The 18344-nt window shown below is 38.0% G+C and overlaps 1 protein-coding gene across 10 annotated transcripts in view; it reads left to right on the forward strand.

The window, feature by feature from the left end:
• Positions 1-18344, forward strand: part of RMND5A (required for meiotic nuclear division 5 homolog A) — a 79307-nt gene that overhangs the window by 12789 nt on the left and 48174 nt on the right. For 4 of the 10 annotated variants that reach the window (XR_007462329.1, XM_049651851.1, XM_049651852.1 and 1 more), the window contains exons 2-3: positions 7679-7821; positions 16059-16163. The exons of 1 other annotated variant lie outside the window; for it this stretch is intronic. Coding sequence is in view for 8 of the 9 variants with exons in the window: in XM_049651851.1 (XP_049507808.1) it covers positions 7679-7821; positions 16059-16163 (248 nt within the window). In the remaining variant the exon portion in view is untranslated. 5 more of the 10 variants (XM_049651854.1, XM_049651855.1, XM_049651858.1 and 2 more) reach the window with 4 other exon arrangements.

Below are 18344 nucleotides of genomic sequence, written 5' to 3' on the forward strand. Positions count from 1 at the left end.
ACACTGGAGATTAAGCAATCGAGTTTCCTGTCTTCAAGTAATTTCATGGGGGTGATAGACACATATTTACAATTAAGTCTGAAACTCTGATAGGGAAGTACATGATGCTATGGAAACAAACATTTTTCTAGTTTATTTCTGTGAAACTAATGGACATAAATCTTGAAATCGCTAGGCAGTAAATGAAGCCCAAGGCAGAGCTTGAAGTCATAGCTGTGCTCTATTAAAAAAAATGGTTTAGGAGTTCACTCAGATATGTTTAATTTAGTTTGTCTGATTTTGGAAGAGACTATGATTATTCTAGTCTCTGAGAATATCATTCTATTGTATTGAAAGACCAACCATGTGTGTTGGTTCTTTGCTTGGATTTAAAATCTCTTATGGATGTACCAATTATTTTATCTGTTGAATTAAATAATGATAAAAGTGATTTTAGGGGTGTTTTGGTGGCTCAGTCAGTTGAGCGTTTGACTCTTGATTTTGGCTCAGGTCCTGATTCTAGGACTGTGGTATTGAGCCCTGAGTTGGACTCCACACTGAGCATGGAACCTGCTTAAGATTCTTTCTCTCCCCTGCTTTCTCTTGCTCTAAAATTAAAAAAAAAAAAAAAAAAAAAAATTGTAAAAAGTAGTTTTGTGGTACAGCCACTTTGGAAGACAGCTTGGCAATTTCTTACAAAAGTAAACACTACTCTTACTATGAAATGCAGCAGTCGTGCACCTTGGTGTTTACCCAAAGGAGTTGAAAACATGTCCATACAAAAACCTTCACAGACTGTTTATAGTAGCTTTTAATTCATAATTGCCAAAACTTGGAAGCAACCAAGATGTTCTTTAGTTAGGTGAATGGCTAAAGTGCAGTACATGCAGATAATGTAATATTATGCATTGCTGAAAAGAAAGGATCAAGCCATGAAAAGACATGGAAGAACCTTAAAAATGCGTATTACCAGATGAAAAGCCAATCTGAAAATGCTACATGCTATGTGATTCCAGCTATCTAACCTTCTGAGGAAGGGAAACCTATGGAAGGAGACAAAAGAATTAGCGCTTGCCAGGGGTGGGGTGGAGGAGAGAGATGAAGAGGCAGAGCACAGAGGATTTTTAGGGCAGTAAAAATACTCTGCATGATACCATAGTGAGGGATATATGCTCTTACACATTTGTCAAAACCCATAGGTGCAACACCAAGGGTGAACTCTACAGTAACTGTGGACTTTGGGTGATAATGATGTGTCGGCGTAGGTTCATCCTTGGTTTAAAAATAAAGTACGTTTCAGGTGGGGGATGTTGATAATGGGAGAGGCTGTGCATGCATAGGGGCAAGGTGAAAATGGGGAATCTCTGTATCTCCTTCTCAATTTTGTTGTAAACCTAAAACTGCTCTAAAAAAAGTCTTAAAAAAATACTTTTGGTCACTGTAAGTAATGAGCACTGCCTCAGAACTATTTCTTTTATGCTTGTGCATGGGGCTTGAGTCCAAAGAGGTTTACTGCATGGAAAGACAGTTGGCACAGGACGTCATTCTGGGTAAAAAGTGACCCTTGCAGTGGCCAGTCGGGGTTCTAACATATACTTTCACATCCAGTTTAGTTATGGTAAAGATGGTTGTCACAGTAATCCTCCCACTTTATTTCTAGGAACTAAATCCAATTAGATTTCTTTCACAGAAAGGTTCTCCTAGAAGCAGGTTTCGTTTTAAGACAGAGAAATCAGAAGAACATTAGAACTCTCCCTTTAGGACTTAGAGGTTTGGTCTCAGTCAATTTGATTATTATAGTGATTTCTAAACCTGTTTTTACCTTTGGCTGCTTTCCACTAAATCCGTTTGAAAATGCATTAGTGGAATCTTTCTCTTTGAACAGGGCTTTCCCAGGGTTCTCTTTCAGATTATTCCATTGTACTTTTCCTACACTTCCAAATACATTGTAGAAATTATTTTTCCTTGGGGCATACTGAAAACTCTCAGTGTTTATTAATCGACCTTATGCTACTAGTGTCTGTCATTTATAAACTTGAAAAACAAAAAGTGGAGGGTCTTGTAGATGGTAAAGGAAAAAAAGAGATGACAAAGGCACCAAACTTCAGACATTTAAGTTGCTGAGATTGGAAAATGATGGATTTCAAGATTGGGGCTTGGAAGTTCAATTGGTAAATTCCACATGACCTCTATCCTCTGCTTTGGTCTTTGCCGTTTTGTTCTTTAACCTTTTGTTTACTTTGCTGTCTACTGAGTGTAGGAAAAAAAAATATGATAGAATGGATAGGACTTACAGCTTGCATTTTTAAGATTTTTAAAATTGAAAAATAGTTCACATACCATAAAAGTCACCCTTTTAAAGGGTATGATTCACTCACTGCCTTTCAGTATGTTCAGAGACGTGCACCCATTACCGTTATCTAATCCCAGAACATTTTCATCACTCTGAAAAGAAACCTCATACTTATTAACAGTCATTCTTCATTCTACTCTTCCCCAGCCTCTGGCCCCCATGAATCTACTTCTGTCCATGGATTTGGAGATTTCATATAAGTAGAACCACACAATGTATGGCCTTTTGTGTCTGGCTTATTTCAGTTAACACAGTGTTTTTGAAGTTCATCCGTGTTGTAGTATGTATTAGTGCTCCATTCCTTATGGCTAAATAATATTCCATTTTATGGATATGCCCCACTTATCTATTCATCATTTGGACATTTGGATTGATTCCACTTCTTGGTTAGTATGAATAATGCTACTGTGAACGTTCATGTACAAACTTATGTGTGGACCTCTGTGTTCATTTCTCTTGGGTATGTACCTCAGAGTGGAATTCCTGGATCATACAGTAACTCTTTAACTTTCTGAGGAACTGTCAAACTGTTTTTTTCAGTGCTACACCATTGTACAGCCACCAGCAATATATGAGGGTTCTAAATTTTCCGCATCCTCCCCAACGCTTCTCGTTGTCCATCTTTTTCATCATAGCTATCCCAGTGGGAGTGAAGTAGTTTCTCATTGTAGTTTTGATTTGCATTTTTCTTTTGACTAATGATGTTGAGCATCTTTTCCTGTTTTTATGGTTGTTTGTCTTATTCTCTCTGGGAAGAAAATGTCTATTAAAATTCTTTGCCCACTTTTAAATTGGGTTATTTGTCTTGTAGGGTTCTAACAGTTCTTTATATATTCTGGATACTAGGCCCGTATCTGACATATGACTTGTAAATGTTTTTTCCCATTCTGTGGATTATCTTTTCACTTTCTTGGTAGTATTTGGAGCACAAGAGTTTTTAGTTTTGGTAAAGGCCAACTGAACAAATGAAGGAATTAAGTAATTAATTTATCTGTCTGGTTTTGTTGTTGTTGTTGTTGCTTGTGCTTTTGGTATAATGTCTAAGAAGCCATTGCTCAATCCAAGGTCGAGAATGCTCTTATTCTCTTCTAGGTATTTGATAGTTTTGGCTTTTATATTTAGATCTTCATTCCATTTTGAGTTAATTTTTGTATATGGTATGATTCTTTTGCATGTCTGGTTATTCCAGCACCATTTGTTGAATATGGCATTCTTTTTACCTGTTTTTTTCTCTCTGCCATCAATCCAAATACTTACATTAATAGTGCATGAAACTGCAAGACAATAGGATAAGACTGGAATACACAGTTAACAATAAGAATCTGTCTTCCCTTCAGGACTTGTATCTAATTGAGATGGATGATGGGATTATACATAAAATTGTTGAGTGGGATATGATTCAGTGCCAGAGGAATGGTGGAGAGAACAGAATTCATTAGGAATTGAGAAGACTCGAATTAGGAATTGAGATTCACTCGAATCGGTGAACAGAGAGATTTATAGAGGAGATGAAGCTATTGACGTTAGGTAAGGTTTAGATACAGAAATGGCCAGAGTAGAGCTACTGAAGCAGTTAGATTCTTTTGGCTCAAGGTATATATGGAATACCTTTTAGACAGATTTTGAAATTTTCCTGAATTTCCAGGTCTTCTCTTAGCTTAAATTATGTTATTAGATGTTGGAAGCACCTGATACATACTTCGTATAATTGTAAATAGAGATCAGGGCAATTTATTTTGGCCACATCATACTGGATTGCTTACCTTATGGACACTATTTTCTGTCTGCTTATCGTTTTACTTCTCTCAGTGGTTGTCACTGAACCAAACATATTCCCTTCTTCATAGTGCCTAGAAGTCCCTAGGTTTGGTTTCTTCCTTCCCTCCCTCTTTCCCCTTCCCTTTCCTTTCCTTTCCTTTCCCCCTTCCTTCTTCTCTCTTCCCCTTATCCTTTCCCCCTTCCCCCTTATCCCTTTCCTTTAATTTTGAGAGAGACAGGGACAGAGAGAATCCCAACCAGGCTCTGAACCGTCAGCATAGGATCATGACCTGAGCCAAAATCAAGAGTCAGACACTCAACCAATTAAGCCATGCAGATGCCCCTTCTAGGTTTCTTTCCTTGAAACTTGAGAGAAACTGTTCTTGTCATGGTCACTGATAACTTCCACATTATAAATCCAGTGGTCAGCTCTTAGTCCACATCTTACTTAACATAGCAGAGCATTAATACACTTGGTTACTTCTTCCTCCTTGACACATTTTCTTTACTTGGCTTCCCCAGCACCATACTTGATTTTTCTCCTACATCACAGTGTTTCAGTTAGTCTCCTTTTCCAGTTCGACTTTATCATGGTCTTATAAACTTGGAGTTTCCAGGACTCTCGCCTTTTACTACTTCTTTGTGTCTGTACTGATTCTTTTGATGATTTCATTGATTTAGCCTCATGGCTTTAAGTATCATCTACATGCCAGTGACTCACAAGTTTATATATCCAGCCCTGTTTTTGCTCTTGAACTCCAAGTTTGTATATCTAACTCCTCCTCATGTGCACTGAGGTGACTACTCACATATGAAATTTAACAAGCTGAAACTGAACTCTATCTCTTCTTCCTCTCATACCTGCTCAGCTTTTCATCTATATTATTCTAATTGAAGACAACTCCATCTTTCCAGTTGACTTAAACTAAAAAGTTTAGAGTCATCTGTAAGTCCTTTTCTTTCCTCATACTTAGGAAATCCTGTTGGCTTTCTCATCAAAATATATCCAGAATCCAGCCACTTCTCACCACCTCCACGTCTAACACCCTGGGTTGAGCGACTGTCCTCTCATCTAGATTGCTGCCACAGCCTCCTAACTACTCTTCCTGCTTCTGTTCTTCTACTCCTGTCCTGAGCCAGAATGGCCATACTAAAATGTGTCAGTTTTTGTACCTGCTCTGTTCAGAACCTTGCAGTGGATATCCCTTTCACTCAAAGTCTAAGAAGCCTTTTATAATGCCAAAAAGGCCCTGCAAGATCATGACCCCGTAATCTTTTAAACATTTTCTCCTCTTTTTCTTTGCCAGACATCTACTTTAGCCACACTGGCTTCTTTGCTGTTCCTTGAATAATCTAGGATATTTCTGTAAGGGCTTTTGCTCCCTCTGCCTGGAATGCTTTCCCCTGAAGGAGAGGAAAAAGAATTGTTCCTCTAACCTTGTGAGTTCTTGGCTGAGACCCCTGTAATAAAAGGCAGATTAACAAGAGAAAAACAGTTTATTAACATATATACCTCATATATATGTGGGAGGTTCCCGGAGAAAAATGAGCAAGTCAAAAAGGTGGCTTAGAGTTCAGAAAAGGTGTGGGGAGACCAGTTTATCAGGAAAAGCACAGTAAGAGTAAAGTTTGTTATTCGGGTATAAATCTGAGCCTTCTTCATTGATAGGTTTCTTATGATTTAGTGCCATTCTTCTTTTCCAAGTATAGAGAGGGAAACATTCTTACCGATGGAGATTTCTAAATGTAAATTTCCCTTACAAAAGGGTAACTTTTACTGTTTTCAGAGTTTTTCCTGTATCTGCTGTTTCTCACAATAATACGCTCAAAATAATCCTTATGCCAAAGAAGCTAATTTTAGGGTGGCAGATATGCTGCCCTTCAACCCCCACAGTAGCCCCAAGGCTGGTTCCCTCATTTCTTTCAGGTATTTACTCAGATACGACTTTCTCAGTGAGGCCTATAATGTCCACTCTGTTTAAGATTGTGATTGTTCAGTTCAAATGCACTCCCCATCTCTTCTACACAACTTTTTCTCCCCCAGTAGCATATATCATCTTTTGTCATGCTGTATATAATTGATACTTTGTGTTGTTTATCTTGCTCACCAGAAGGTACGTTTTAAGGCAACCTAGGTACTTGATGGTGGTACTTGATGGTTTTGCGTCACTGCTATACCTGTCACATAATGAGTTCTCTATAAATATTTGTTGAATAAATGAACATCCTAGGACTACTGTAGTTTTGTGGTTGTTCTTGTTCGGGTTCTTGGGCCCCATCCCAGAGCTCTTGAATTAGAAACTGGGGATGGGGGGGGGTCAACTCTTTTGTTTTAACTAGACCTTCAGGTGATTCTGATGTAAATTACAGTTTAAGAATCACTGTTATAGTGAGTAGGGGTTTAGAAGCCAGGCGTGTTACTCACAGGTGGGGATATGTAGATATATGAGGTAATTGACAACATGACTCAATTTGTTCTCTCTCTTCCTCCCATCTTCTTTTCCTCCCTTTTTCCTGAGGAGGAGGTAGCACTGGGAAAGAGGATTTAAATTCTAGTAACTTTCCGTTGATTTGTCATGTGTATCAAGGTCCCCAAGACCACCTTTAGATTCCAGTGATCACTAGGAAGACACATAGGACTCAGCATGTAGTCACACTCATGGCTAAGGTTTATTATATAGCAAGAGGGTACAAAGCAAAATCAACCAAGGGAAAAGGCTCATGGGGCAAAGTCCAGAGGAAACCAGGAAAAGATTTCCAAGAGTCCTCTCTCAGTGTGGTGTCACACAGGCAGGGCACATTTAATTCCTCTGACATCAAATTGTAGCAAGTTTGAAGTGTTGTCTACCAGGGAAGCTCTCTAGAGAGGTAGTGCTCAGGGTGTTTATCGGGGACTGGTCATATAGGCACTCTCTGCCTTAGCGTATAGCGTAATTCTAGACTCCCATAAGGAAAGCAGGAATTCATCATAAACCACATTGTATACACTTTAGGGCACAGTAAGCCTCTGTTATCAGGTAGGGTGGTGGGAACCCTTATAAGAATGGCTCACTGTGCCTTATACATGGGGATATAACTTTTTCTGCTATGTTCATGCTTTTCAACATGGTATCCAAAGAAGTTTGTTGGGTTTTTTTCTATCTTTCATATAGAATATAAAGCATTTGGACTAAATAATCTCTTCGGGAAATTTAGTAATGATGAAACTGTTTTGAGAATAATTTGAACAGTTTACTTTAAGTGGATTGAATAACTGAGTTTATTCACTTAGACATATTTTTTGAAAAATGCCTTGGCAGTATTATTCACAGTCTTTGCTATTTTGGTAATTACAAAAGTGGTTTATTTCCTAGTAAAGTTTTCTTATTTATTCCAAAAAATAAATTAAGATAGCTTTCTTAGCATTCACTTGAAAAATGTTATCTGTGAGTGTGACCATCTGCTTCAAAGCAGATATTTGTTTTTCTTCACTTTTCTTCCAACTCTCATGTTCTAAAGGGCCTATTTGAAATTTGCTGTCTTTTGGGTTTGCTTTCATGAGTAACCAATCTTCCTTCTTTCTTTTCTTTCTTTCTTTCATTTTTATAGGCCAAGATGCTGAATTATCAGGGACACTTTCACTTGTTTTGACACAGTGCTGTAAAAGAATAAAGGATACTGTTCAAAAATTGGCCTCAGACCACAAAGACATCCACAGCAGTGTTTCTCGGGTTGGAAAAGCCATTGATAAGGTATGGTGTTGAAGGAAGTGTTTGAGATTTTTAAAAAGCATCCTTCATCTCCTGTCACTGCTTTGATAACATTTGCTTTCTCCAATTATTTTATGCTTGCTTTTAACAACTTCTGCAGATCTGGTTTTATTATGTTATTCTTAAAGTTTTCTATTGATATTAAAAAAAAGAAAAATACAGCAAACCTTGTTACAGCCTTGTTGTTTATCCATTTGCTTGTGTGATTGCAGTTCCTAGTATCATGATGAGTAAATTTACAAAGAAATTTTAGCTCTGTGAGGGAGTGTGTTTACAGGGGTAACTTTTCCTCCTTCCTGAGTAGTTCCCTGGCTGTGTCTCTCTTATGGGGCAATTAGAATAATACCCTTGCATCCGTCTCCCCTGCATCATCCTAACTGTTGTCTTCCTGTGGACATGCTAGCTGCTTTTCTCCAGTGTTGTGTTCTGTGTGAGTGAGTGGGTTGGTTGCTAGCCAGCAGGGCCAGTCATTTCTGTTGGGTGATTGTTCCAGTGACATCTCTTGAATCTTCCTTATAAGCAGTTATTTTTAGCACTGGACCACTTTTGCCTTTGGAGTTCATAGTCCTGGTGGGGCCTAAGAGAAGAGGCATAAGGTTACTATGTGATACCCCTGACTACCTCAGCCATTGGGGAGTTTGTAACTGGTTATGGACGTTTTTGTTGACCCATTGTAAACTTCTGGGAAGGTAGGAAGAACTTTTGGGAAGAGCTTTTTGTAGCAAAAGCAGTCCTATGAGTTGCTTAGTTTGTATATAAGAGAGCTAATAGCTATGATGTAGATGGAAACTCATGGAATCCGGAGAGTGGCTTTGTCTAACTCATGGGTAAACCTAGCTGTTAGAAATTACCCTATAAAGCAGTAGTATTGAAGGGCTAGACAAGGCAGCCTAAGGCAGAACTATATGCTTCTAAGGAGATAGATTTCTTTAACTGGTAGGTACAGTGTGGCAGGACTGTGTGTGGCAGAGGCTCTCGGGATTGTTTGGGTAGCTGTGGTTTACAGAAGTGTTAGCGCCCTTTCAGAGAGCTTTTGCTACTATCGTAGTGCTGAGGGCTTCAACTCAGCAAACGAGGCCAGAGAAGTAGTGTTGGCAGCAGCAGCCCCATTTTGGGTTAGTGATGGCATTTGCTAGCAAAGGCTGGGAAGGCAGTGAGTATTCTCTGAAATATCTTTGAGGTTGTGATGCCCATTTGGTGACTCCAAGAGAGTGAACACAGCATTGGAAGTGGCTTTGGTATTAGACTTTTTGGGGGCTATGGGATTGGAAGTCTTCAGTTGGCCTGTACTGGCTTTAGTACTTACTGGAATGGTGATGGGGCCTTTAGAGAGAATCTTAAATCACTGTGGGTGAGGAACCTTCAGTTTCTCTAGGTAGAGTAACTACTGGTGGTATTTAGGAAGCTTCAGGGTTTGGTGGCTGACAGTGGTCAAGGCAATCTAATGGTTCTGATGGTTCAAACCTAGAGGTTGGAGGTTCCTAGATGTTCCAGGAGGCATCTGCTTGACCATCAGGCTGCCTGTAGTTATGACAGAGTGGGGGGAGAGTAAGACCAGAAGATGGCCATGACAGTGGCAAGAGCTGAAGTTTTCACAGCCAATCAGAGAAAGAATCTGAGAAGAGATCTGAGAATCGGGAGAGGTGAGGATGGCCTCAGCAGCCATAGCTCAAGTACTTGGACTGCTGGCCACTAGGATCTGGAGCATTTGGGCCAGTAATTCACTAGCTCTGTATTCTACCACTGACAGGGTGACCACCTGTCCTCATTTCCTAGATTGTGCCTGTTGTCCTGTCATGATTATCAGAATCCTCTTCTTAATTCTTGTTCCTCAGCTATCAGTGAATTGGGAAGTGTGTCTTCCTTCTGATCCACCAGGTCTTTACAAATATTCATAATGCTTGTGAGATATTTTGGCTAATCTTTGAGACAAAACATTTAAGTGTATTTGGTACTAGAAACAAAAGTGTCCCTTTTTGTTTGGGACAAACAAACATGGATACCCAGGGAATGCATGAGGAGTAATCTATGTTCTGGCTTTTTTGGTGGGGATGTGTTTGAGGTGGATATTCCTAGTTATATATTTTAATTTACTCATTTCTCTTTTGAGGACATTTTTTTTCATGTATGTGGAAGTTATAAGGGCTTTTTCAAGTAAAAAAAAAAATTTTTTTTTTTTTTTTTTTTTTTTTGTAGCTTTATGTTGCTGTGAAAGTAGTTTAGGTTTTAGGTGACCTGGATTCCAGATTCTTCTGATCCGTCCTATGAAACTACATTGTTAGGTTGATATTGATAACTGTTTGTTGAATTATAGTCCTGGGGCACAGAAGAAAGCCTGGATCTTTTAGCCCACTTCTCTAACATGTTTCACTGCATTTTCTCCTTCCCTCCCCCTTTTTCGGGGTGGGAGTATCTGCTTGGCCTCAGCTGTAGGAAGCTGTTACCCCACTAGAACGAACCAGACATTGTGCTTCCTGCATACATAAGGAATTCTGTGTAGGCTGTTGTAGAAGATTCCACTGACTTGTAAAGTCTTCCTTTTCTTTTAGCTTAGATCTGGTAAATAAATCTGTACAAGCTTCCAGGGCCACCTGTTGTAACAGGGCAGGGTGGACTCCTTTGGGCTGGTGGTGAGCAAACAGGATGAAGCTGAAGCCATTGTGGCACAAGCCTTTAAGTACCACAAACAGACTTGAGTAATGAACTGGAATGCTGTGAAGCAGCCTGTGAGCACCATGTTATGGACACATTTTTCCACCCTGCCAAGAGGAGGACAGAGAAGCTGGTGACTCCTTTATGAGCAGGCTGGTTTTGAGTGAGGAACATGAGTAAATTTTTGACATGCTTGATGGTTTTTCTTCCTTTAATGTTTTAATGCTTGTTTTAAAGTTCTTTAGTCATCACTTAAAGTAAGCAGAAAAGAAGTTTGTGGCATTAGCTAAGGCACTTTCTGGCTTTTAATTATTGTGAACATAAAAAATTATTGAAGATTTCTGCCTTAATGTGTTGACTCTTTTCAGATGCCCACAGTATGATCACTATTTAAAATAAATAGTATCAGCCATTGGGTTCTGTGGCAAGTTATTTTTAGTAAAAACAATGTGTTGGGCTATTTCTTATTTCCTTTCCCATTTTAAGAACATCTAGAGTTCTCTCCTGCTTAGGGCATTTACTTTAGTGTTTTACTTAGTCTTTTGGCTTTTTTTTTTTTTTTTTTTTTTTTTAAGTTTACTTCCTAAGTAAGAAAAGTCAATAAAACCATTACTGCTTTAGATATGTGATTACTGCTTTAGGGGTGTGTGTGTGTGTGTGTGTGTGTGTGTGTGTTAAAATAAATAGTGTTAAGATTTGAAATTGTCTGAAATTTGCTGTGGGATAATTGAAAGCAAAATACATAGTCCATGTTCTTTAGAAGATTATGGTCTAGTTGGTCACGTAAGAGTGCTGCTTGTACACGTGAAAGAACTGGAAAACTTCTGAGGCAATGTAAAATAAATTTGCATGGGATGGGCTTTGCTTACTGTAAATGGAAGATCATCATGCCCTTGTTTAAGTTTTGTGGAGTTGGTATCTTAAATTTGACTTGGAAGAGCAGGTAAGATTTCAAAACAGCAGAGTGAGGTGTGGTTTTCTGCAAGGCTGAGAAGGAGGCTGAACAACAGTGAAATAAATGCTGGACTGTGAAAGACTCTCAGGGACTGACTCAATTGGAGTGGCTGCCTTATCAGGAAAAAGCAGGATCAGGTTGATGGAAAGCCTAATGATTTGAGATTAGGGGAAAAGGGAGTGAATGATTTAAGCAGTTGCTTAAATCATTTGCTTGCCCTCATTAAATAGGGTGAAATTAGACTAAGGAGAAGTCAGGAGTAGGAAGATAATAGCTGTCACTTACTGAATTTTGACAATGTTCCAGCTGCTGGGCTGAGTGCTGTACATATATCTATATTCTATGATGCTGGTACTTTTTTCCCATTTTAAGACTCAGATATTAAGTAACATACCCCAGGTGTGCAGCTTGGAAGTGCTGAATCAGGTTTTGGAAAAAGATCTCACTCATGAGTCTGTGCTTAAACACTGTGCTAGGAAATCAGTTAGGCCTTTGCAGGGGCAGTAGTGTTTTAAGGGCAGAAAATAAGGGTTAAAAAGTAGTTTTAAAAACTATTGGCCTAGGTGCGCCTGGCTGGCTTGCTCAGTTAACTGTCCAACTTCAGCTCAGTTTATGATCTCACGGTCCGTGGGTTCAAGCCCTGCATTGGGGGGCTCTGTACTGACAGCTTGGAACCTGTTCAGATTCTGTATCTCCGTCTCTTTCTGCCTCTCCCCTGCTCGTGCTCTCTCTTTCTCTGTCTCTCAAAAATGAATAAACATTAAAAAAATAATGATAAAATAAAAACCATAAGCCTAAGCTGATACTCTACCAGTAGATGGAGCATCTGCATGGGTGAGGCAAAATGCTGACTATGTTAAAAAATGGCATAAAGCTATAAAAAGTGAAATGTAGAATATTTAAGATAGTTCTGTGTGAACCATCTGGAACTGCCTTTTATGTAGGTTTGACTGTGGCATGAGAGGAGAAAAAGATACCAATGGGAGAAAAGGTGTTGGATTTAGCCATATAGATACAGAGTGGGTGAAGTCAGATATGTACTAGCTCTAAAGTTTTGTTATGTAATGGATAAATCCTTATGTAGTAGAGAGATGTTACTGGTAATGAAGGAAAAAGGAAATTAAAATGACTAGAAATGGAAATTTCACTCTGAGAAGAAAAAGACCTAAGTTGAGTTCTGAAATATAGACAGATAATTTGATAATATATTTTGAGTGGAATTTTTAGAATTACTGAAAAGGAATGGTTAACAAAATTATGAAAAAGGCAACAATAATAAAAAGCCAGGAATATAGTCCCCTAGAAATAAAATAAAACATGTCAAACTAACTCCTCTCCCCAAATTACTACTTAGTAATGCAAGGAAATGGAGTAGACTATGTGTCTAAATAAAAATCTCATACCTTTGTGGTCAAGATGGAAGATGTTTGTTTTTAAATTATGTGATTTGACTGGGAGCAGCTGCATTCTCAATACCTCATTGGGTTTGGCCACAGTGCATGGTCTGAGGATGGATCTGACCCCCCAGGCTTGGCCACAATTGTTTGCTTCAGGGTGAGTACCTCAAAGTCCTCTTGTAGGACCTTTTTCATTAGAGCTCTTAATGGAAGGAAGGGCTGGGAATATGTGAGCCTAGAAGTGATTAGTAGTCCTTGAAAGAGTCTGGTCTGTTGTAGGAAACAAAACGCTTTCGCAGAGAGAAATAGAGGCAAAAGGTGGGGAGGGAATGAACATTTTTTGAGGTTCAGTTACCTTCTTACCTACCCCTGGTTACCTGGGCGTCCTTCAAATCCAACTTGTTTGGGCAAAACAGACTTCTGTTTATAAGAACGAAGAGTCCTGACTCACGTAAGCAGCTAGATGCTCTCTGCGTCTCTTCACTTGTGTTGGGCTCCATTTTCTCTGAAACAATAGTGGTTTTGCCTTTTTCAGTCTGAAGATCATTCTCAAAAGCGAAGATGAGTTAAGTTCTGTTTTCTTTGCCATCTGTTACATTACGTCATTAGCTGTAAGCTCTGGGCCTGTATTGTTCTTACCCTGTTTCAAGCGGAATGAAACTATATTCTTTAGTCGGTAATGATAATTATTTGCATTAAAGTATAGTCCACAGTGGAAAGCCTACACCTTTGCAATCACGTCTCCTATTAGGATACAGGATCAGATAATCCCACTGAACCTGGGGGTGGTACAGACCCACTTTGGCCTGAGGCCAGAAGATGAAATAGCTAGCTTATTCTAGAGTCCTGGTCAGGTTGGGTTGAGAGGGAAAAGGGATCTTACACCCAGTAAGTTGTGCCAACTAATCCAGTGTGTAATTGTATTCAAGTGATTTTTAAATTAATGAATTTGTTAATGCTTCTGTTAATGTGTTTTTTGTTTTTATTTATGTTTTCTAAAATGAAGACTCTCTTAAATGTAGAATCAGAGGATTTGGTGGCAAGGCCTGGTTTTTGATTCAGCTACTGTGTATTGAAGGCTTATTGTGGGATAGGTCCTGATAGATATTTTAGGATAAGTTATTATCAACACTTTGTAAGATAGGGATGATTGTCCACAGATACAGATGGGAAAACTTTGATCAAAGAACTAGAAAACAAATGGAGGAACTGGGTAAATACTCAGATTTTATGACTTTGAAGAAACTTCCTCAGTTGGAGTTCCTTGAGAGAATTAACTCCTGGTGTCCTTGGGTAGCCACTGTATGTATGAATTTCTCTCGTGTGCATCTAGAGTGGAAAGAGGTATGTGACATCTTTGGGAGAATTAGTAAAATAGTCCCTCAGATTTCTGTAATCTGTTCAGATAAGGAGGCAGTCAGACCAGAGCAGGAAGGTATGTAAAATAATTGTGAGGGATAAGGATGCAAATGTGACAGATGGTTAGATTGTGGGGCATTTTAAGGATTTTAAAAAGCCCAGCACAGAAGTCTGGCATATCTCTGACCACACCACATTACTCTCCCCTTCGTTTATAAGGTAAGAACTTACTAGTGTGGCTTTCCCCTCCTCCTTCCTTGATTTGGCACAACCTACCTCTCTATTTTGAAAATAAAAATAGAGGTATGAATATCCTAGAGAGGACAGAATGGAATGTCTAAGAAGGTAGTATCTACATCTAAAAATTCATCTACAAATGCTGATTATGACACACTACTGAGTTTATTTTCCAGTCATAGTTTGCAAGGCACTGCTGGCTGGTATATGCCCAAATATGGGTTATTTTCATCTGAGGACTTGCGCCTCATCATCAGCTTTACTAGGTTTGCTGCATTTTTCCCTGAAAAGCTTATACCAAATTCCAGTCCTACCAAACATGTATGGTAGCAGCCCTGTTTTCTCACTTCTCACCTATACTTGGTATTATCAGATTTAAGATTTCTTAAATTAATCAGATGTGAAATATTATCTAGTTGTATCAATTTGCATTTCCATCATCATCTTCGGGGTTGAACATCGATTCATGTGTTTGACTATCAGAATGTCTCTCTTTTGTGAATTTCTTATTCATTGTCCATTTTTTTCAGTTAGGTTGTTTGTCTTTATTATTGATTGGGGGATTTTGATTGTTCTCATTTTGGGAGGAATTTTAAAAAAACACCTCTTTTGGATGTATGTAAAATATGTACATATGTTAAGTAGATTTATTTTTCTAGATTGTGTGTAACCAGAATTCAGGTCTTTTTATTCCCTATTAAGCATTTTTTTGCAGTTTATCTCTGTCTCTCACTGCTAAACCAGATTGACTGGATGCTTAGAAGGGGAATTGATTCCTGGTATGTGCAACAATAGCACATTGTTAGGTTTATAACACAATTTTTCTTCAAAAGTAGGTAGTTTTTTAAAATATTATTAATAGTATTAAAGAATTTGTACTTAAGAATTGAAACATATTCTGAGTTTTATCATGTATTGTTACCACTTTCTCAATAATTATAATCTCATGAACTGTATTTCAGAAGTGTATTGGTTTTGGATGGTGAACAGTCAAAAACAGTCCTTAAAGTTTAACCAGTGTGTAAGCATGTTTGTGATGTGGCCAAAGAGGATGATCTGTTTAGATTTCATAGTTTTGTAATTTTTTTTTTTTTTAAGTTTATTCACCTATTTTGAAGTAGAGAGAGGGAGCACAAGTTGGGGAAGAACGGAGAGAGAAAAAGAGAGAATCCCAAGCAGGCTCCTCACTGTCAGTTCAGAGCCTGATGAGGGGCTCAAACTTAAGAACCTGAGATCGTAACCTGACCTGGAATCAAGAGTCGGCTGCCTAACCGACTGAGCCACCCAGGCACCCTTCATAATGTTTTATTAAAGCCATTTATTCCTTCTCTGTCTCAGCTTCCAGATTTTAAAACTTAAATTCATCAAAAATATGAATGACACGAAGTACATATATGAGGTAGTATATGAATTCGTGTATCCTTGAGTTTCTTTCTAAGCTATAACATCCTCTTCAGACAGACACACCCTTGAATGTGTGCTCTTTTGCTTTTGATTCATGTTTGAATCCTGCTTTCACCTTTTAAGAACCTCTTCTCACGTCCTTTTTTCTTTAAAAATATGAGAGGGAAAAGTACAGTAAAACAGAAGTACTAATAATAGATATTTCTTTTTATTAGCCACTTCTTGGCTTCTGTGCAATGCTACTGATTTCCTGCAGCCATGCAAACGAATTTGGTCACCTAGCAACAGAAGCTGGAACTGATCCTAGCACTGATGCAACAGTAAGAACGTGCAGTTATAACAAAAGGAGTTCTAACACTGTGTTGCATTTCCTCAACCGCTTTTTATAATTTTAGCTGTAATTTTTACTATAGGTGAACAGAAAATAAGCTATGAAAGTATTTTATTTTCTTAGTAGTCTATACTGGAAAGTCAGAACGGCAGAAGGGAGCTCAGAACATTTCATCTAGTACATTGCTTATTCATGCTTAGTTATATTTTCCAAACCTACCAAATAAGTTATAGAACTTGAATGTAGTAAAAAGACATCCTGAGCGTGAGTGTTTGATTTTTTTCTTACCCGTGTAACAGGGACCATGGCATACCTTATGGAAATAAAGGTATGTGAGGGGCATAGTAAAATTGTTTAAATTTGTTTAAATATTAAATTTTAACATTTCCAAATGGTCGAATTTTACTTTTTTATGTATATTAAGAGAAGATTTGAAGGATTTTTTTTTTTTAATGTTTATTTTGAGAGAGAGTTGGGGAGGGAGGGAGAGAATCCCACCAGACTCATTGTGGATCCCGACTCGGGTCTTGATACCATGAACTATGAGATCATGACCTGAGCTGAAATCAAGAGTTAGAGGCTTGACTCAGTCGCCCAGGTGCCACAAAGGAATTCTTGAGCAGTTACTATCTGATGGTAGCTATTAAAATTTGGACTTAATATGTACTACCAAATGAAATAGTTTCTTTTAACATGTCCTGTCCTTTGAGCTGATAAGTATGTCTTCCAAAGTTGTTTCATTTCTTTCCTACAGAACAGATACCTTATAAATTTGTTGGAGATTGATGGGATTGGAGAATAATTACTAAATGAATATTTGGAAGTCTGAAGACTATGTTTGGATTGAATGAGGTCGACAGATCAGTGAGGAATCTTTCTTATGTAGTCTCAATAATTCTTGCTTATAGGTTACACTTAGACATTTAGAGAAATACTGGCAGATTCCTGAGTTTGTTATAAATGAAATATATAAATATATAATATAAACGAATATATAAATATGTATGAAATATATAAATAAATGAAATATCAATGAATATGTAAATATATATAAATCAAATATATAAATGAAATCATCTTCAGATACCCATTCCTTTATTCATTTGAATGACCATTTGCCTGGGGCTTTGTGTACCCACAGATACTGGACAGTATTAGAAGAGGAACAGAATTAGCACCATCTCTACTTCTAGCGTTCTAGTGGTCATAGACGGCATAAAGCTACAATAATCTACTCAGAAGCATTGGTAAACTGTTATGAAGGCATCTCTCAACAGGCAGAATCTCATAAGCTGATTTGAAATTAGAGAGCCTTATCCAAGCATTTGTGGCCTTTTCTTCAGTGCTAGGGGCAACCTAGATTTAGTATGCGTGTGGAAGCTATTGCTTTAGCGTCTCGGTGCTTTGTATTATTAGTATTCTTTACGTTAAGTACTAGACCAAGAAAGATGTTTATAAAAAACAAGTAAATAAAAATTTAGACTCTGACAGTAATTTTGGATTGTTCATTTTGGTTTTTGTCTGAATAAGTCTTAGTCTTAATGTATGTGTTGACATCTAAAAATAGGGTAGATAGCTCTTTAAAGAAAGAGATGCTCAGTTTGGGAGAGGACAACTCCTTCATTGTAGTAATTGTAAATGGTAGGTGATTAGTAGTTCCTGCCTGTTGTTGTATGTGCTATAAAATAATCCTGTGTTTCTTGGTCTGATTTAAGCAGTGATTTCCTAGGATTATAATTTCAGTTAAATCTAAATGATCTTATCTAATTAAATTTATGTACTTAAAAAATGCAAGAAGGTTATTAGGGGGTAATGCCTATGAAAGATTTAGGGAATGGAAATAAAATTGGTCAGGGAAAGCTTTTAGACCACAAAGTAGACTTTTCTTCCTTTACTCTTGATGTTCAGAGTTTACTTACGGTATCATTTTCTATCTAGAGAACCTATTATAACAGTTGTTTCAGAGCAGGTCTTCTGGCAACAAATTCAGCTTTCCTTTATCTGGGAATGTTTTTATTTCATCTTCATTTGTAGAGGATATTTTTACTTGACATAAAATTCTGGGATGACTGTTCTTTTCTTTCAGTACTTGAAAAACATGCCACTTCTTTCTAGTCTCCATGGTTTCTGTGGAGAATTCTATAAGCAGTGCATCACTTTTCTCTAGCAA

This window comes from Panthera uncia (genome assembly GCF_023721935.1).
Source record: "Panthera uncia isolate 11264 chromosome A3 unlocalized genomic scaffold, Puncia_PCG_1.0 HiC_scaffold_12, whole genome shotgun sequence".
NCBI classification, from domain to species: Eukaryota; Metazoa; Chordata; class Mammalia; order Carnivora; family Felidae; genus Panthera; species Panthera uncia.